The sequence below is a fragment of the Euphorbia lathyris genome, chromosome 1 (genome assembly GCF_963576675.1).
Source record: "Euphorbia lathyris chromosome 1, ddEupLath1.1, whole genome shotgun sequence".
In the NCBI taxonomy this organism is placed as follows: Eukaryota; Viridiplantae; Streptophyta; class Magnoliopsida; order Malpighiales; family Euphorbiaceae; genus Euphorbia; species Euphorbia lathyris.
In genome coordinates this window covers 110,692,455-110,710,531 of record NC_088910.1, presented here as the reverse complement: position 1 = coordinate 110,710,531, position 18,077 = coordinate 110,692,455, and the positions used below count along the sequence as shown (strand labels likewise).

At 33.9% G+C, this 18,077-nt stretch overlaps 3 protein-coding genes across 3 annotated transcripts; 1 reads left to right on the top strand and 2 right to left on the bottom strand.

Moving 5' to 3' along the window:
• Positions 1-314: 314 nt before the first annotated feature.
• On the top strand, positions 315-2,329 carry LOC136210602 (small ribosomal subunit protein uS15-like). The gene is made up of 5 exons (XM_066001938.1): positions 315-469; positions 546-618; positions 688-826; positions 905-1,091; positions 2,031-2,329. Exons 1-5 carry the CDS (start codon positions 447-449, stop codon positions 2,062-2,064), a joined length of 456 nt encoding a protein of 151 aa, XP_065858010.1. The 5' UTR covers positions 315-446; the 3' UTR covers positions 2,065-2,329.
• Positions 2,330-3,934: 1,605 nt separating this feature from the next.
• Positions 3,935-10,385, bottom strand: LOC136210601 (uncharacterized). The gene is made up of 8 exons (XM_066001937.1): positions 10,122-10,385; positions 9,373-9,498; positions 9,031-9,129; positions 7,167-7,309; positions 5,911-6,019; positions 4,988-5,095; positions 4,546-4,686; positions 3,935-4,450 (listed from the first exon to the last, which is right to left on the bottom strand). The coding sequence occupies exons 1-8, from the start codon at positions 10,191-10,193 to the stop codon at positions 4,046-4,048; spliced, it is 1,203 nt and encodes a 400-aa protein (XP_065858009.1). The 5' UTR covers positions 10,194-10,385; the 3' UTR covers positions 3,935-4,045.
• A 3,922-nt stretch (positions 10,386-14,307) lies between these two features.
• Positions 14,308-16,019, bottom strand: LOC136210600 (UDP-glucuronate 4-epimerase 5). Its single transcript, XM_066001936.1, has one exon. It carries the CDS (start codon positions 15,882-15,884, stop codon positions 14,562-14,564), a length of 1,323 nt encoding a protein of 440 aa, XP_065858008.1. The 5' UTR covers positions 15,885-16,019; the 3' UTR covers positions 14,308-14,561.
• Positions 16,020-18,077: the final 2,058 nt, after the last annotated feature.

Here is an 18,077-nt window from a genome sequence, read left to right as displayed (position 1 = left end):
CTCCTAAGGTCATGACAAAATGAGAATGGAAAGTGAAATTTACTGATTATCTACCAATAAGGGTTTAATTTTAACGGAGTGAGGAATCGAATCTCAACCCGACAACTAGAGGCATCAACTTCTTACCACTCGGGTGGTAAAATCCTATTTGTTTACCTTAATTAAAGGATGATTTTATATATAAATGGTAATTAATTTTTAAATTCTTTTATGCATTTTAACCTAATGACAATTACTTTTTAAAGGTGTTCAGATTGTTTAGAAGGAAAGGACGGAGTTTTGGAGCGGGCCTTGTCAAAAGATCCAAGCTCATCGTTTTCTTTTCCCAAAGTATATATAAAACCCTCTATTTCATTAGGGTTTCATTCGCTCTGCTTTCGTAATTGCAGTAACAGCGAAGACAAGGCAGCGGCACCAGCAGCACCAGCAGCCTCCGGCCATCCACCATGGGGCGTATGCACAGTCGAGGGTTAGTTGGCCTTTCATCTTCTTCCTCATATTCTAATTGCTAAGTTTATTCACTAAACCTTTTTTTCGGTTTACAGTAAGGGTATCTCCGCGTCTGCCCTCCCTTACAAGCGCACTCCTCCCAGCTGGCTCAAAATCTCCTCTCAAGATGTGAGTTTCCGCAATCCCATTCCCTTTTCTCGTCAATCAAATGATTACTGATTACCTTTTTCTATTCAGGTTGAGGATAACATCTGCAAGTTTGCAAAGAAGGGTCTTACGCCCTCTCAGATCGGTGTCATCCTCCGTGATTCTCACGGTATTGCTCAGGTCAAGAGCGTAACTGGGAGCAAGATACTTCGCGTCCTCAAAGCTCACGGTATTTTGAATTTGTTTTCGAATGTGGATTTTGTGTCTTTTGCTTATTTTACATTGGGTATTCTTGTGCTTTGAGCAGGCCTAGCCCCGGAGATTCCAGAGGATCTTTACCATTTGATTAAGAAGGCTGTTGCTATCCGCAAGCATTTGGAGAGGAACAGGAAGGACAAAGATTCCAAATTTAGGTTGATTCTGGTGGAAAGCAGAATTCATAGGCTTGCTCGTTACTACAAGAAGACCAAGAAGCTCCCCCCTGTTTGGAAATAGTACGTTTTTATATACAGCACTTCGTAGGGTTTTGAAATCTGTTGTGTTTGTGATATTTCAGTTGTTTTGTCTATGTGAATCCTTTTCACTAGCTAGTGTGGATAGATTGCTCGCTTGACTAATTGCATTTTGGTGATTGAGATATATGTTTGGGTAGAGTTGAGAGCTTTGACGCTAGGTAGGCCTGTTGAAACAGGTTATCGAGTCATAATCGGGCTATGTGATCTATATATTTCACATATTTATATATATATATGTGACACAAAAATGATAATTGTGTCAAGTGGGTTGTCTCTGTAAATTATGTTGTCCAATCAGAAATTGACAATGCAGCCCTTGGGTGAAGCAGTAGGGGGACCTCCATAAATCTTATATTCTGGTGTGCAATTGTTTTCTATTTGTGTTAAAGCACATCTTGAAGATCCTTCTCCTTTGCCCAAGTGACTCTTAGATTTGGATATGTTGTTCTTTTACTTCCTGACAGTGTCTGTACATATGTGCTCAACTTTAACTCCTATAATCTATGTTGCCAGGAAGCTGTATACAAAGTCCATTTGTTGGAAACATCTCATGGGCACTGGTTTTTTCATTTATGTAAATTTGTTTCTGGGTTTGTTTGTGTTTTGTTATACACATAGTGGAGAGAAATGGTTGGGAATGAAACACGTCTTGATTGGATTCATTATTCTGGATTAGTCTACGTGCTTCTATATCCTATTATGCTCTAGATGCTATTAGTCTCATACCTTGTTCTTACTGTGTTATATTCTTCATCTTTGTCTTTTCATGGCAGATGTACGTGAAGGAGTAGGGGTGTCAATTTATGCTGTTGTTTTATAGTCGTGTTATTATGATGTGTCATGACTTGTTGCTGATATATAATTGTTGATTTATTTGCCTTTACAACTGATTGTTGATATATTTCTCCCTCTATGCAGCGAGTCGACAACAGCAAGCACTCTGGTTGCTTAAGGAGTGAGTGATACCAGCTTGGTAGACTAAAAGGCTCTAATGTCTACCTGTTCCTGGCTCATCGGTTTGATTTATTTTCGGTTGACCAAGTTTTAGGCATAGTATAGAACAATGTTTCTTTTAGTCATTAAATGAACCTTTTTTTAAAATTTTGTTATCGAAGTGCTGGTATGTTTTTATCACTTCATGTTATGGAAATTTTGATTGAATATGATTTTATAAATTCCGTGCTCCTACTTGATGGACCATGAGGAAAGTCAGAAAATTTGTATCGTATTGGGCCTGCAAACACAGTTAATAGGAGAAATTACTAAAAATACCTTGGTTTTAAGAATTGTTTCACAGGCATGTCTGCTTAAAACTGTATTTCAATTTTTACTCATGTTGTCGAAATCCCCCCACCCCCCAGACCACGTCTAGCTTTATATGGCTGTTTTGATGAAGCAGATAACTAGGAATTCTGTTATCTACCGTTACGCAACCTTTTTAGAACCGTGCTTGCTTTTTTGTGCTGGTTGTATGAGGCATGTTAAAAATCTGTTTCACATAAAACAGTACAAGTGATTTAGAAACAAATTTTATTTATTTGTTAGCCTAAACAAGTAAAGCCCAATAGAATGAAAATGAGGTCCAAGATCCACCCGTGAAGATGAGCTGCAAAATTGGAAAATGCAAGAGTTTCACGGAGGCATATCCCTTTGTGGATGCGCAAATCCTCGACTCTTGGTTGGAGGTGCAACTTGATCAACAGTCTTAAAAGAGAATCTGTATACTAACGGGGTGTTTGTTAGAAGGTGGGATAGGGATAAAAAACACGAGATAAGTTATCCCATGTTTGTTTGGGGAGATAGAAGAGTGAGACAGATGAGGGATAAGCCTCTTATCCCTCAAATTAACCTTATGTAGTTTAAATAAGGTTAAAATAGTAAAATGTATTATTTTATCCCTATTCCACGTACCAAACATTGAATAATAATTCCCGATTATCATATTTTTATTTTTTATCCCAACCATTTATCCTTATCCCTATCCTAACCTATATCCTTATCCTAATAGAATACCAAACGACCCGTAAAAGAAATGAATCAGACTTATACTCTGCAACTTATTATAAGTGATAAAATCAATCCAATTATTGACAGTTTCTCAATCAGGTGACACTATCAGATTACAACAAAAATTTATTGGAACTTTATTGCTCCTCTTACGCTATTAAAACAAACCATACGACATGTCAAGATTCCCCCTTGTGCCGATTTCTATGCATATGCCCATCACACATTTTACAGGGAAATTATCACTTTGATGTTTGTATTCTTCATCCAGAGTTGATTTAAGATGCAGCCACATCCATTGTGCCGTTTGCAGCATCACTGAGGCTAAAACTGCAGCCTTCGGATAGTCCTAAAACACAGACCAAACAAGTTAACCTTTGACTGCATTGGATTTGACAGATCATTTTGGGCATAAATTGGTATTTTGTAATTATTGGTTTTAGACTTTCTGTAATTTTAGAAATTTTAGTGTGATTGGCAAATTGTATAGGCATTTAGGTGAAATCTCCAAGTCGTCTCCCTGTGGTCTTCGTACTCACTTTCTATAATTTTTGATGATAAGGATTAAGGGCAAGATGAGTTGTTTGGTTTTCTCCTCATTCTTTGTTATGGCAACTGATTTTCAGCTCACATGGAAGCAGAATATTAGTTCACCGCTGATATGGGAAGACGAATTTCTGCCTACTTATTTGAAGATGTATCTGATTTCTTACCACAGCGTAGTAGGTTTACAAACACACCCAAAAGAACAATCCACTCGACTATTTTGAAAATGACAAAATTTTGAAATTGAAATGTACACATGTACAACAATGTCAAAGAAAAACTGGTTCTCAGACAACATTAGCAATTTCCTGGACAATCAACTTTCTTGTGGAAATTTGGCACAACCAAGTGAAGAACAGAACAGTCTTTAGCAAGTATGCCTATTTTACAATGGTTACTCCGATTTCAAACAACAAGTTGGTCATGAGGTATAATGACTGCACATATGAGAGCAGTAAAATTGGAAGAAAACTCTCCCACGCAGACTGCAAAAGGATTGCATTGCTAATAATTTCTAGTTCCCTGAATGATGCACAAGAGTGCAAAGTATCTCTCGGTTCTGAACTTTCTAGTGGATCATCTTGTGTATGTGATTCTGAACTTTCCGACACAGGAGTTGTCTGATTGGTTCCAGATGGACTTTCATCGTTTCCTCCATCTTCACTTTCATCCTCTGGATCTTCTTTCTTGTCCTCCTTTTTGCTGTAGCTCCCACCGGTGCCATCTTTCGGGACACCACGGACTAAGTCTGGTCGAGGTTCAACCCCAACTCGCCGCATGTGTAACTGCAGGTTGCAGATATCCACTTGATCATACAGCATATGCAAACAAGCATATAGATCAAACGATATATACAAGTCAATGTGGATATTAAGTTAACCTGAAGATGCAAGTTGACTTCATCTGGGCGAGATAGAAAAGGGAAGTCACCTCCACTCTTCATGTAAGCTCGCCTTGCTTCAGGGTATCTTTCACTCAATTGATCTTTGAGTTGTTGAGGAATTGCACAATAATCATTTGTCTTCAACGACAAAACAGAAAATACCAACATTGTTATGATCAATTTTATTTTCATGTCTGTCTTGTAGAATGATGTAATAATTATTAAAGCAATATAATCATACTTGAAAACATATATGATGGAGCTTTTCATTGTAAGAAAAAAGAAACAGCTACGGTTGTATTTCTCTAATAGAAACTGCTTCGGTTTTCTCATTAGACACGGATATCTACTTGCTTAAACCTAGTTCTCTCGACTCTAAAGCATGGTTGATGGGAGAATTATCCAAATCAGTGCGTAGGAGGAAGCTTCAGATACTTACATCCATTATAGTGATGTATGAATCTGAAAGTAGAAGAGATCCAACTGAAGCAGCATCGACATTCAAAGTCAGCCTGGAGGCCAAGTCGTCTTTTGAGAGTGTTTCAACCTGAATTAGCAATCATAATCAGAAAGTTAAAGGATTAACTGACCAATTTTTTTTTCCCTTCTTTTTACGTTTCTAATTTTCCTCTGTTGCAGTCAAGTGTATAACTAATTTGGTAACAAGGACTGAATGCAAGCAGGAAGAAATGTGTCTTGCCGAAGTAAAGAATTAGTTCTCCTTAATAATGGGTCCTAGGAACTTGAAAAATTCAGAAGTAAACAAAGAAATGACTAGAACAGGCACTCATCAGAAGAAATTAGCACCGAATAAGAATGATAACCAAGTACTACACCTCAATAAGTTTTTCAACAGAAGACTGTAATCGTCAGGATAGAATATAATTCAGTACAACAAGTTGACTATAAACTATTTTTTATTTTCTTGAAAAGGCTTCTAAAATAACTGAAAATAAATGCCGTGATGGGTGCTTTAATTTTCTATCCCAAATTACCAGTGCAAAAACCATACACACATACATACATACATACACTCTTGTAGGCTGTCGTGAATATTTAGATTTAGAGCCCTAAAAGGGTGACAGGACTATTATAAGAAAGTATGAGTAACTCCAAAATTGACATCCTTTTTGCATGATGAAAGAAATACGGGTGCATGACAATCTGTAATCACACATCAAATCAAAACAATGAATGATCGATACGAAAGAAAAAGAAGAAAAGAATGCGGTGTGAAGTTTGTGAAATATTAAACGCATCAATGGAGACTTCTTTAGGACATCATAGAAATATTGATAACGCATAGAGAGATCAGAAATGAGATTCTCAGCAGGGTCTCCACAGAGTTAGGATGAAGTGTACCTGAGAAACAGCAAAGTCCACAGAATCTGCAATAAATGGTTCGTGAGGACCATCCCGAATTCCAGTTAATACATACCTCTTCAGCAAAAATGAGGGGGTCCAACTAACACTGCATGGAAAATATGGAAGGCAGTTGGTTGGCAAGATGATGCATTAGCATATGCTTTACAAAATTCATATCAAGCAATACAATGGTAAAGATGTAACTAAGAATACAATCAGGATATTAATAGCCGAAGATGGTATCATAATGTGATATAAAAGAGCCAAAAGAATTTACAACTTGAGTTTTGGGATTAAACAAAAGAACTCAACAACTAGTCCTCTTTCCTAGTCACTTTGCATATTTTCTTTTTATTTTGTTTTGACAAATTCCCTGCTATTAACAGTCAGAAGGAAAGAATTGCTAGTTAGCAGGCTATTGTCCAAAGAACAACTCATGGAGAAATACTAGGTAGGTATATTCATGTACTGATCTGACATTCATCCTCAATCAGCAGCACCAAATTTTAACCCTAAACTAGTTGACTTCAATCATATATTCCTTTGGCTTCTTTCTTCTGAAGCCATATATTCTAATGGGATTGAGCACAGTCGGCACTAGAACTCTTTCATAAAATCTACCCTCCAACTTCCAACTGGGAGAAGCTTTCTGATCATCCAGTACAATATAAAAGCTCCTTAATACATATTACAGAAAACTCAATGCACTCTCTGGAAATTCCACAAAGAACATAGCACCCAGAATAAGAAAATAAGATCATCATTTCAAGTTTCTTTGGAATCTGCTTTTAGAAAAAATGTGTTCGAAATAATTCCTCTATATATATTCGTCCTGTATCCTAGCCAGTGCTAGTTCTCCAAGATTCAAGCTTCAGCAAGAGCCAATTCATAAACCCTTACAAAATCACACTTGTAAATATTAACAGCTGCATAATAATACAACCTTTGGGCATAGGAAACATCTTAATGCCTTCAGTACCATTGCCTCTTCACCTCCTAACTTAATCAATTAACAGTAGTTATTTACTGCCGGAAACATAATATACTGTATTCTTCTGGTGTGTTGTCAGTTAACAAAAGATTTGGCAGAATCCATTTAATTGTTCACAGTGACCAAATCTTTGTGAAAGATTTCCTATTATGCCTTTTCTTCTAGAAAATTTTCAGTGTTAAAAACAAACAAGGTGGTGATTCAGCTATTAACATGCAAAGTCAGTCAAACAATAGAGCTGAACATTATGATCACCACATACACGGGAGCCCATGGCATTGCAGCTGCAAAACTGCGTGTGTCCAAAAATGTGTTTGATAGTATCAATGATCTCACTCTTCTTGGACGATGCTGTGCAAAAAGTTGCGCTAAGAAGCCTCCAAGAGATGTGCCGTACAGATGTATCTGTAAAATACACATTAATCAGTCCACTTGATCTTAGTGACTAAAGCTTCGAGAAATAAGGAGAAAAAACATATCTCTTACATGTGACCTATCAGTTACATTCAGTTTAAGTAACGTATATTACAATTGAGTTCACTCAGAATATAAACGAATTGTATCAGAATGGCACAGGGTGATGCATCACTTCCATGTGAAAATACAAAATAATGTTAATTTTGTATGAAAAGAGAATACAATACCATGACCATCACCTAGACTATGATTCAAACCCTTGTTTGCAGATGATATTGCGTTGGTTGATGAGATGAAAGAAGGCGTGGAGAGGAAGTTGGAACTATGGAGACAAACTTTGGAATCTAGAGGCTTTAAGTTGAGCCGAAGTAAGACATAATACTTGGAGTGTAAGTTTAGCGGCGATAGGAGTAGGAGGCCGGGACAATCACCCTGGATGGGAGAGTTGTCCAGGGCTCGGATTGCTTCCAGTATTTAGGCTCTATTATCCAAACGGATGGAGAAGTAGATGGAGATGTTGCTCATAGGATTAAATCTGGTTGGTCGAAGTGGAAGAGTGCTACGAGTTTCCTTTGTGACCCCGACATGCCTAATAGATTGAAGGGAAAATTCTACCGCACGACAATTAGACCTGCATTGTTATATGGTACGGAGTGTTGGGCAGTGAAACATTGCCACATTCATAAGATGTCGGTGGCGGAGATGCGTATGTTGAGATGGATGTGTGGTCATACGAGAAAGGATCGAGTGAGTAATGAAATAATTAGGACAAAAGTAGGGGTTACATCTATTGAGAATAAAATGAGGGAAAACCGACTAAGGTGGTTTGGCCATGTAAGGCGAAGAGCGCTTGATGCGCCGGTTAGGAGGACTAAAGAGTGGCAAAGGGATGTAATGGTGAGGGTTAGGGGAAGACCTAAGCAAACTTGGAAGAGGGTGATCGAGAGTGATATGAGTTTATTGGGGATTGAGGAAAATATGGTAGTGGATAGGACGGAGTAGAGGGAGAGAATTTATGTCGCTGACACGACTTGATTTCACGGTTTTATATGATGGTTCATGTTAGCCGACCTCGAATCATTTCGGGACTAAGGCTTTGTTGTTGTTGTACAGTAGTTCCCAGTTAACCATGTTCTAGAAATCAATTATTGTCAATGCATAAACCCAAAAAGATTCACTATTTTCTCAGATGAGCTCAGGAGATAATATTGGATGTTTCACACAAACTGCAAATCCTTTTGAAAAATCTAGTCTTAAGAAACTAAACTCTAAGATATTACTGTAATGGTGATCACAAATTGACAATTTTATCCAGTAAACCTCTTGGTTCATCATGTTCTGTTCATAAATGCTTCGTATCATAGTTGAAATTTTACATACAAACTCTTACTAGCCTAACAGCTTACATATGGTTGAGACACTATGAATGAAATAAGCCACTGAACCAACTAGAAAAAAAGAGATTGGGTTTGAAGGGATTGGATACTAGAGAAATACCATCAATTCGTGATAAGAAAACAGAGCACAACTTCTAAATTTGAAATAAAAAAGTGCGCATCAAGGCAAACAAGCATTTGGCATTATAGCCACAAAGCAACACTATTATAAATTCAATGTGATATTCTTACCAAAAAAAAAAAAAAAAAAAAATTCAATGTGATAAATAAACCATCGGACAAGCTATAAGATATATTAATGATGGTTCTCACATGGTGAACGTCAATTACATCCAGAAATTTCTCAAATGCCTGGATCCACTCCTGATGATTCCATACGCGTGGAATATCAACAGAAATCACTCGGTAACCCTGGAAAATAACAACCAAAACAAAAATCCAAAACGTAAAAAGTGATGTTGCACAAGTAGTACCCAAAATAACTACAGACGGAATGGATTCAGAAAACCTAAAAACAATAAACAAGTTATAATTAGTATTTTAAAAAGGGGAACTTTCATAGAATCCTCCACAAAGTATAAAAAAAAAACAGAAAGAAAAAAGGAATATCTAGAGATATTCACAACAACGGACCACAAACTTCAAGAAAATTACCTTCATGGACAATGCCATAATCTGCTTATAGTAAACTTCTGCTGTCCCTGCTATTCCAGGAAGGCAAATAAGTGGAGGAACTACTTTAGGCCCAAAATCATAATAGCGCCATTGCTTTGTGCCAATCTATTATAAATCAGGAAAAGTGGTAACATACAAGTTAAGATACATTGTGAAAAATTGAATGAGGAGCAAAATCAAATTGTTCCTCTGTTCACAACCAGACAAGTAATATTGAATAAAGTGTCTACACAAATGAAGAAGGTACAAATTCGAATGCAATATCAACAATCAAGAAAGTAACAGAATGAAATCCAATATCAACACTCAACAGAAGTGACAGTTCTCAACTGAAACATGAAATCAAAATCCCTCTCATAACAATACAGCCGTTAAACCTCAAATCAATTACATTTTTCACATTGAAAACAGAACCCCTGTGTTCAAGTCTAAGTTTATCATTGACTTAATGCTACTTCATAACTACAGTAAAAGCATACCTAGTACGCAGAGCAAATAAACAACCAAAACCCGCGATCAAGCTAGAATTAAGCAGAACCAGATCAATTCAATATATCGAATTGCGAGAAACCGCCGAAACCCAATGCAGACAATTCAGTAAAGAATTAAAAAAGAGCTGACAAGTAAAACAATTACCTAGCCAGTGAGGAAATGAAGGTAAACAATAAAACCCATGATCAAAATCGTATTCAGATTAAGAAAGATAAAAAGAAAATGAGAAAACATACAGGGATCCTGTGGAGGGGGACTTGAGACTTGAAGTAAACAAAATCACCAGGCGCCGAAGAGACGCCTTTCATTGATAATTGCGGCTTTGAAACATGAAAAAGGAAAGGGATTTGGGGTTTGATAAACAGAGAGGATTGATTGATTGCTTTGAGAAACAAAATTTCTTCGATTTGGGTTTCTCTCTCCTAATAATTATTGATGGTTTTTGTTAGGAATTAGGCTTTGATTAATCTTTCGATTCTGTTTTTATTATATTTAGCAATAGATAGAGAGGTGATTATTGTTATTCATTTGATGCAAATTAACACATGGCTTTGTCTTAACGGCCGATTCACGGTAACGTTTTCAACTGCCAGTCAGCGTTCTATATGCTCATTCGTAATGAGATCCAATGTTCTAATTAAATGAAAAAAATAAAATAAAAATAAATCTCTTAGTTTTTCCAATTTGTAGAACGTGGTCGTTTAAAAGTGCTGAAATTTATATTAAAATAGTAATAAGTTTTATTAATATTTTTTTTTTCATGAAGCTTAAATATATAGCAAATAAATAAAGTTTAGAAATAACTTGAAATACGTTAATTTATTTTATGGAGTGAGATTTTTTTTTAACGGTATATTACAAGTTCAAAACGGTTAAGTGATGAATGAAACTTTGATATTTAAAGTGAACTACTTAAAATTGTTTTGAGAAGGATAAAAAAATTAATCTTCCTAATACTACGTAGAAAAAAAGTAAGAGTTTTCACTAGTTTATAAGTAAAAGGTTTTTATAAGTCTTTAACAAATTACAAGAGAAAATACACTCTTACGCGCAGGGATACAATCGAAGCACCATCGAGTTAGAGATGCACCCGCACAACATGAGCGATGCAAATGCCACTTCGACATGATGTATTCTTTATACACAATAAACTTGTTTCTGTAAAGGATATGTGAGTCAATTTTTTAGTTAATCTTTTTAATTGTTCCAAATCGTTCTTTTTTGAAGGTAAATAGTCAAGACAATAATTTTTAATAAAATGATTGAATTTGTAAACTGCACAAAACACAGAACCCTACTTTAAACCGGCCAAACCATAAAATTTATTTTTTAACTTAAAAAACAACCAATCGGTCTTTCATTTGGACACATTAAATTAGTCTCATTAAATATTTGATGACTAAAAAAATCAGATTTAAAGAGTATTATTTGTTTTACATGCGTTCAAAATTTATATTTTTACCGTTTGAAAATAAATTTTAATATATAATGTGACAATGGAAAAATTAAAATTCTTATTTTAAATTTTAAAAAATATAATTTCAAACGTAAATAAAAATAATAATATTTTTTTAACTAAATTAAATATCCACAACTAATTAACTAATTTGACAAGTAAAAGGTCAAAGATATAAAAAAATACTAGTGTACAAATAAAAAATCAAGGGATTAATGAATTAACAAATGAAAGATGAATTTGAGGATGATATATTGTCCCTTTAAACTTGTTTAAAATTACATATTGACTCCTGTAGTTGTTACAATGATTTATTAGATCCATAAATTTGGTTAAAATGGTACACACTTTATCTTGTCCAAATCTCATTATTATATCATGTAAATTTGGTTAAAATGTTTTAAACCTTTAACTTTTTTTATAGTAATTTCATTTTATAATTAATCTGGATTTTGAATCGTTGAAAACATGCCGATAAACCCAGCAAATTGAGCAGTTTGGTAAATGTTAACAAATGTAAGGTTCCAATCTTGGACTCTTAAACTATAAACACTAATGTTCACCACTTACTACCATTTCAATTATAATTATTATTAATCATTTAAAATATATAATTAAAATATTATTTAGTGTTAATTTTTTTATTTTGATTTTTATATTTAAATAAATATCACAAAAAATTATTTTATCTTCTCAATATTAATAAATTTCAATTAACATTTAAACTTTAAATACATAGAAATAAAATTTAAAAATTTAATAAATTATATAATTTAAGTTAATTTATGAAATACATATTCTATTATTTTATTATTTTTATATGTTAGTAATATTAATAAAAACAATAACTATTTAGTTTTAAAAGTATATATATATATTTTTTAATTTTTGTACTTATTGAATTTTAATAATTTTTTAATTATTTCATATTAAATTTATTAACTTAATATCTCAAATTATCATGAATTGACATTAAAAAAATTATTATTAATTATTATTAATATTGATTAAATTTGAATGGTAACATGATTTTCACATGATTTTTGAATACTAACTTTCTATTCAATATTGAAAATTAATGAATTAAATATTTCTTAATTTTCATCTATTTCTTAATAACACAATTTAAAATTTTCAATTAAGTCAAAAAATCATTTATTTTAAAATAAAAATATTTAAATTATATTTTTAGTGAATATACAGTTTATATGCTATTCAAATATATTTATATTACCGATTTTCATATACTTTCTCATAAAAAAATTTAAAAACCTAAAATCAAGTACTTTATTTCTAGCATTTACCATTTAATAGTTTCATTTCTTTGAAATATTATAATTATTCGGGTCTATATACCCAATTAATAAAAAAAAAAACTCTTTTGCTGTCATCAAGTGTATTGTAGTATGAAAAAAGTACATAATTTAGCAATATTCGAAAATATATGCGTGTATCTAATGATGTCTTGGCACTAAAATTCAGTACTAAATACAAAAATAGAAACACAATTTAATTATAAAATGAAAAAACAAAAAAACAAAAAATAAAAGAAGTGCTTAAAAAAAAAAAAACCCTCTGTGTATCTTTTGCGATCCAGTGGAATTTGGGCTAAAATTGCTTCGAGGCTAACTCACTATTCGCCAATATTGGCCTGATTATGGATTTTTTTTTAACAGTGGTATAGCATAATTAACCGGTCTGAACTGAGTGATGCTAGGATAAAAAAAAAATTTGAGCGATGAGGGATTTTAAAGGATATCAATGGAATTTCATATCGGAAATGAAATGAAGAAATAAAGAGAGTGATTGGCATATATTAATAAAGTTAACTATGATACATGTACATAAGTGTTTAAACTGCAAGAACCAATAAATTGGACTCGAGTCAGAACGAATAATATCTATATGGTATTGGATTAAACCGTTACATACGATATGTTGTTCGGGAACAAACCATGTAGAAGGTGGTGGCCTATAACCCATCCAACAGGAATGAACTTAATTTCGATGAGAGAGAATAACTAAGCATTAATAGTAAGCTGAATTTTTAATACACATAGCCGCATATTAAAAGTTAGACTTAAGCCAAACATCTATATTGGTATTTGATTTTTTTTTTTTTTTTTAAGAATGGTATTTGATCTTGTTACAGGTAGCAAGTACACTAATTTGATAATTTTCAGTCAGTTTCCTAGATATATATACTAAAAGGTTTGTTTCTTTTTGTATATTAATAAACATTGATTCGTGCATGCTTCACGACTACTCTCTTCTAAAACGATTTTAACATGATAACCCGAATTACCACCCCTATCTGTAATCAAATACACAGTCAATTATGCACAAATTAGGAACGGTTTGATGACAGTAAAATCCAGAAAACAAGTAGTTAGTAATGAACTTAACATACTTCTCAGTACATTCTAATAAAGTGGAATGCATTTACTTAACAAACAAATCTGCTGCTGCTGCTATTGCTTTCTAAATTACCTACTAGTCCAAATTGCTGAACTGCAAAAGTACTAAAGTCTCAAAGAAAGTGAGCTATTTCACCAGCAACTTCAGCCATCAAGTAGTATATATTTTTCTTTCCAGTGCTACAGATATAAGCAACCCACAAAGGTTTATCGGAATCACTATACTCACCGGGATGTCAAAACGAATTATGTGATAATCGCTATGTGATCTATATTTCACATTGATTATATATGATGCGATCGTGTCAGGGGCTATCTTTGTGAATCGTTTTTATCATGTCAGAAATTAACAACCCTACTCACTAACTAATAACATCACCCCCAGAATTTCAGCATCCTATATCAACATCATACCTAGTAATGGAAAATAACAGTGATTTCACCATCCCATGAATTAACACAAGAAATGAAAGCCATTAATTAATGCATACAACAAACATTGATCTTAGCAAACTTTGCTACATTCTGATCCAAGTATATGGGTAAAACTTAAGCCCAAATTCAGAATCAAAAGTATTCATTGCTATGTCTTCAGAACCATACATTGTCTAAACTGTACACAAAGTCCTAAAATAATGAAGTAAATTTTGTGGGTATATCAAAATACATAGACATTGATACAAATCAGATATGTCCTGCAACGAAATCAGTAATTCTACTTGTGGCATAAACAAATGAATGAAGATTTCAAAGTGTGTGCAAGCATACATACATATTTCAAATTGACAATAGAGATCTATAATTCACCAGGAACCCTTCTTCTTCTTTGAGTTTGAATGGTACTTGAGGTACCATCTCACAAACTTCTTCAATCCAGTTTCTAAATCAGTTGCAGGCTTATATCCAAGTTCTCTCTGAGCTAAACTAATATTGGCATGTGTAAACTCAACATCTCCATTTCTAGGCAAAGGCAACACCTTTTTCTTAGCCTTAACCTTCAAAATGCTCTCTAATATCCCAACAAGCCTGCTAACAGGGACAGGTGATGTATTCCCCAAATTGAAAACCCTAAGTTGAGCAGAACCCTTCTTCTTCCCTCCACTTCCAGTACTCTTCTTTGCTGTATCCAAAGCAGCCAAACACCCCTTTACAATGTCATCAATGTAGGTGAAATCCCTTGCAACACTCCTTCCATCACCTGTTTCATAAATCCCAATCCCTTTCCCCTTCAAAATGTTCTTAGTGAAAAAGAAATAGGCCATGTCTGGCCTTCCCCAAGGACCATAAACAGTGAAGAAACGCAACCCAGTAATTGAAAGACCATATATATGATTATAAGCATGAGCAATTTCTTCTCCTGCTTTCTTAGTTGCAGCATATAAACTCGCAGGTTGATCAGTTCTATGATTCTCTGAAAACGGTACTTTTTTATTAAGCCCATAAACTGAACTAGAAGACGCCCAAACAATTGCAGGTTGGGGATTCGCTGATTTACATACCTCAAGCAAATTTACAAACCCTGCAATATTGCTGTTAATATAAGATTTAGGGTTCTGCATTGCATAGCGAACCCCAGCTTGAGCAGCTAAATGCATCACATGAGTGAAAAACACTGAATCAAAAAGCTTCTTCAATAATCCCAAATCATTGATATCTCCTTCCACTACAAAAACCCCTGATTTTTCTAGTACCTTTTGACGGGCTCTTTTAAGACTTGTATCATAATACTGATTGAAATTGTCGAGTCCAAGCACGCCATCACCTCGTCGTTTCAGCGCAATCGAAACATGAGTTCCGACAAAACCAGCGGCACCGGTGACCAAAACGGTGAGGCCAGATTGTGATTTGGGTCGGGCGGATTTGGTGACTTTTTTCTCCCAGAGAGAATCGGTGGCGCCGGAGAGATCATTGCGGCGGTGGCGTGAGTAAGAAGAGGAAGAGGAAGGGGAGAGGAGGAAGAAAAAGAGGAAGAGAATGAGGAAAAGAAAGGAATAGAAACTGAGTTTAGAAAGAAAGGAATGCAATCGAAGAGAACGGTAGTGAGGGTGAAGATATATTGAGGATTTGTCGGGCTTGAATTTGGCAGGCGTAGAAGGTGTTGTAGTACCCAGGAGGAGGGAAGACATTTTATGTGGAGAAAATTTCTGAAACGCACACCACTCTGGTTTCCTCTTTTGTAGGAAACACAGTGGCGGAGTGGGTGATCACTGAGAGTTTTTGTTTGAATTCAAATTCAATTGGGTCTTTGTTCAAAGTTTTGAACTTTATAAGGGAAAAGTACAGGGGAAGGGGAAGGGGAAAGGTCCAATTTTGGAAATTTATGTTTGAGTATTTTTAATTTTGGGATAATGTCCAATTTTCTCTAGAAGTTTTTCTAGGAATGTAGTATCTCTAGCTTAAAAGAAAAAAAGGAAGGTAGTGGCTGTCTTTGGGAATTAGCTGTTAGTTGATTACATTAGCTGTTTGCGTAGATCTGTTTGGTAAAAATTAGCTGATTGATAATAACGGTTTGTGCAAAAAGACGAATAAGGACATTAATTTTGGCGCAGGAGAAGAGAGAGTCTATCTATTAGGGTTAAAGAAATCTATTAATTTTAATATTGCAAAACGCTAATTGAAAAAGCTCATTTTAAGAGCTTTTTCTATATTAGCGTTTTCATTCCAAAACTCTCTCCCAAACCTCTCTCCCAAACCTCTCTCCACCAAACACTCCAATTAGCGGTTTCAGTGGTCAAACCTCTAAAGTTGGTCAAAACCGCTCTTTTTATCCCAAAACGCTCTTTACCAAACATGGCAGTATCTCTCTATCACTAAAAACAACTTTAGAATTTTATGATTAAAATTTTCAGTTTGAGCAATTTTATACCTGAGATTGTACATGGAGAATTTTGCTCTTACTTGGATTAAGAGGTAGGGGCATGTGCTCACGACAGTTACGGAACCATAGTAGTTACGTTACGTCTTATGTATCCTTCTATTTCTTTTACCTCTAGCAAAAATGATACTATTGTTTTGGCATAGGAGGGAAAAATAATAATAAAAGTCTAATCTAGGATTGAGTTTAATTTTTTTTTTTTTTACTCCAATCAGTCTTTACTGATTTACCAATGTCAAACACCAAAAATTGCCCCACCTTATAAACTCTAAAGATAAAATTTTAACATTTGTTATGTTAGATTTATATATATTACATTTTATTTCTTATTAGTAACATATCACCAGGGGCGGAACCAAGGGGGTTAGGGTTCGAGCCCCGACAGGCGGCCGGAGACTTGAGAATTTTTTTTAGTAATGATGTTTGGTAATATTTTGGAGAGAATTATATTAACTCTATGTAATATTATTTTAATGTTTAAAGGTAGATGAGATGGTTAAGGATGCGTATTTCTATTTAAGAGGTCCTATGTTTGACTCCCTTTGACCTTGTTTTTATTTATTTTTTATTTTTTTCAATAATTATAAAAACATGTTACCATTATTAATTAATTTAAATTGCCTTTTTATTTTTATTTTGATAACACTTTTGAATTCATTTTTAATATGTCTTTATCATTAAAAAAAGTAGACATATTTAATATTCATTTTTATTATGTCTTTACCATTAAAAAAAGTAAACATGTTTAATTTTCTATTAGTTCAATGCTAGTTTTTTTTTAAAAATGATAATATTTTTATAGTTTTAATGCTTGGAGGTTAAAAAAAATTTGCCCAGTCCTAACGGGCTGCACTTTGAAAATTTACCGTCAATCACATAGTTAATTTTGATTTTGTTTTTGACGTTTTGAATTTTTTTTACTGATATGTTTGAACCCCGGGTCATTCGGGGTCCTGGTTTCGTCACTGCATATCACAATTATGCGAATAGTTGTAAAAATAATTTGGAATTTTTTTAAAAAATTATACTGTATTTTAAATAAGTTAGAAAAAAATTCAAATATTTTGTGGAATTTAAAATATTAATTTTCAATTCTATTACTAAATCATAAAAAATGATTTTTTTTTAATCCAATTGATAGACAACTGATATAGAATGTCTGTATAATGATGTTTGGAAGTTATCCAACTTAATAAAGTTAGATGTAAAGTAAAGTTATTCTTAATTTCCAACGTTGGGGGTAAGATTCCTCGTGATTGTTTCATTGGAAATCTTTTTGCATATTATTCTAAAAATAAGTCAATCTACCACACCAACTCTGTCCCTTGGTGAGTTAAAGTTTCTCTTCAATTTTTATTTTTTACAGTAACACACAGGTTGTCACAACCATTTTGATTTGTTTTGATTCCACCACGTTTTTTTTAATAAAGCTTCACATTGACAA

What these genes read in the sequence shown, in the direction of transcription:
- LOC136210601 (XM_066001937.1), bottom strand. Translation starts at nt 10,193, where the DNA reads ATGAAAGGCGTCTCTTCGGCGCCTGGTGATTTTGTTTACTTCAAGTCT. An exon ending in ATGTAATTGACGTTCACCAT is followed by an intron (nt 7,310 to 9,030) that starts GTGAGAACCATC and finishes TGTATTTTACAG; the next exon opens with ATACATCTGTACGGCACATC. An exon ending in AAGTCAACTTGCATCTTCAG is followed by an intron (nt 4,451 to 4,545) that starts GTTAACTTAATA and finishes TGCAACCTGCAG; the next exon opens with TTACACATGCGGCGAGTTGG.
- LOC136210602 (XM_066001938.1), top strand. Translation starts at nt 447, where the DNA reads ATGGGGCGTATGCACAGTCGAGG. An exon ending in TCGCGTCCTCAAAGCTCACG is followed by an intron (nt 827 to 904) that starts GTATTTTGAATT and finishes TGCTTTGAGCAG; the next exon opens with GCCTAGCCCCGGAGATTCCA. An exon ending in CTCCCCCCTGTTTGGAAATA is followed by an intron (nt 1,092 to 2,030) that starts GTACGTTTTTAT and finishes CCCTCTATGCAG; the next exon opens with CGAGTCGACAACAGCAAGCA.
- LOC136210600 (XM_066001936.1), bottom strand. Translation starts at nt 15,884, where the DNA reads ATGTCTTCCCTCCTCCTGGGTACTACAACACCTTCTACGCCTGCCAAA.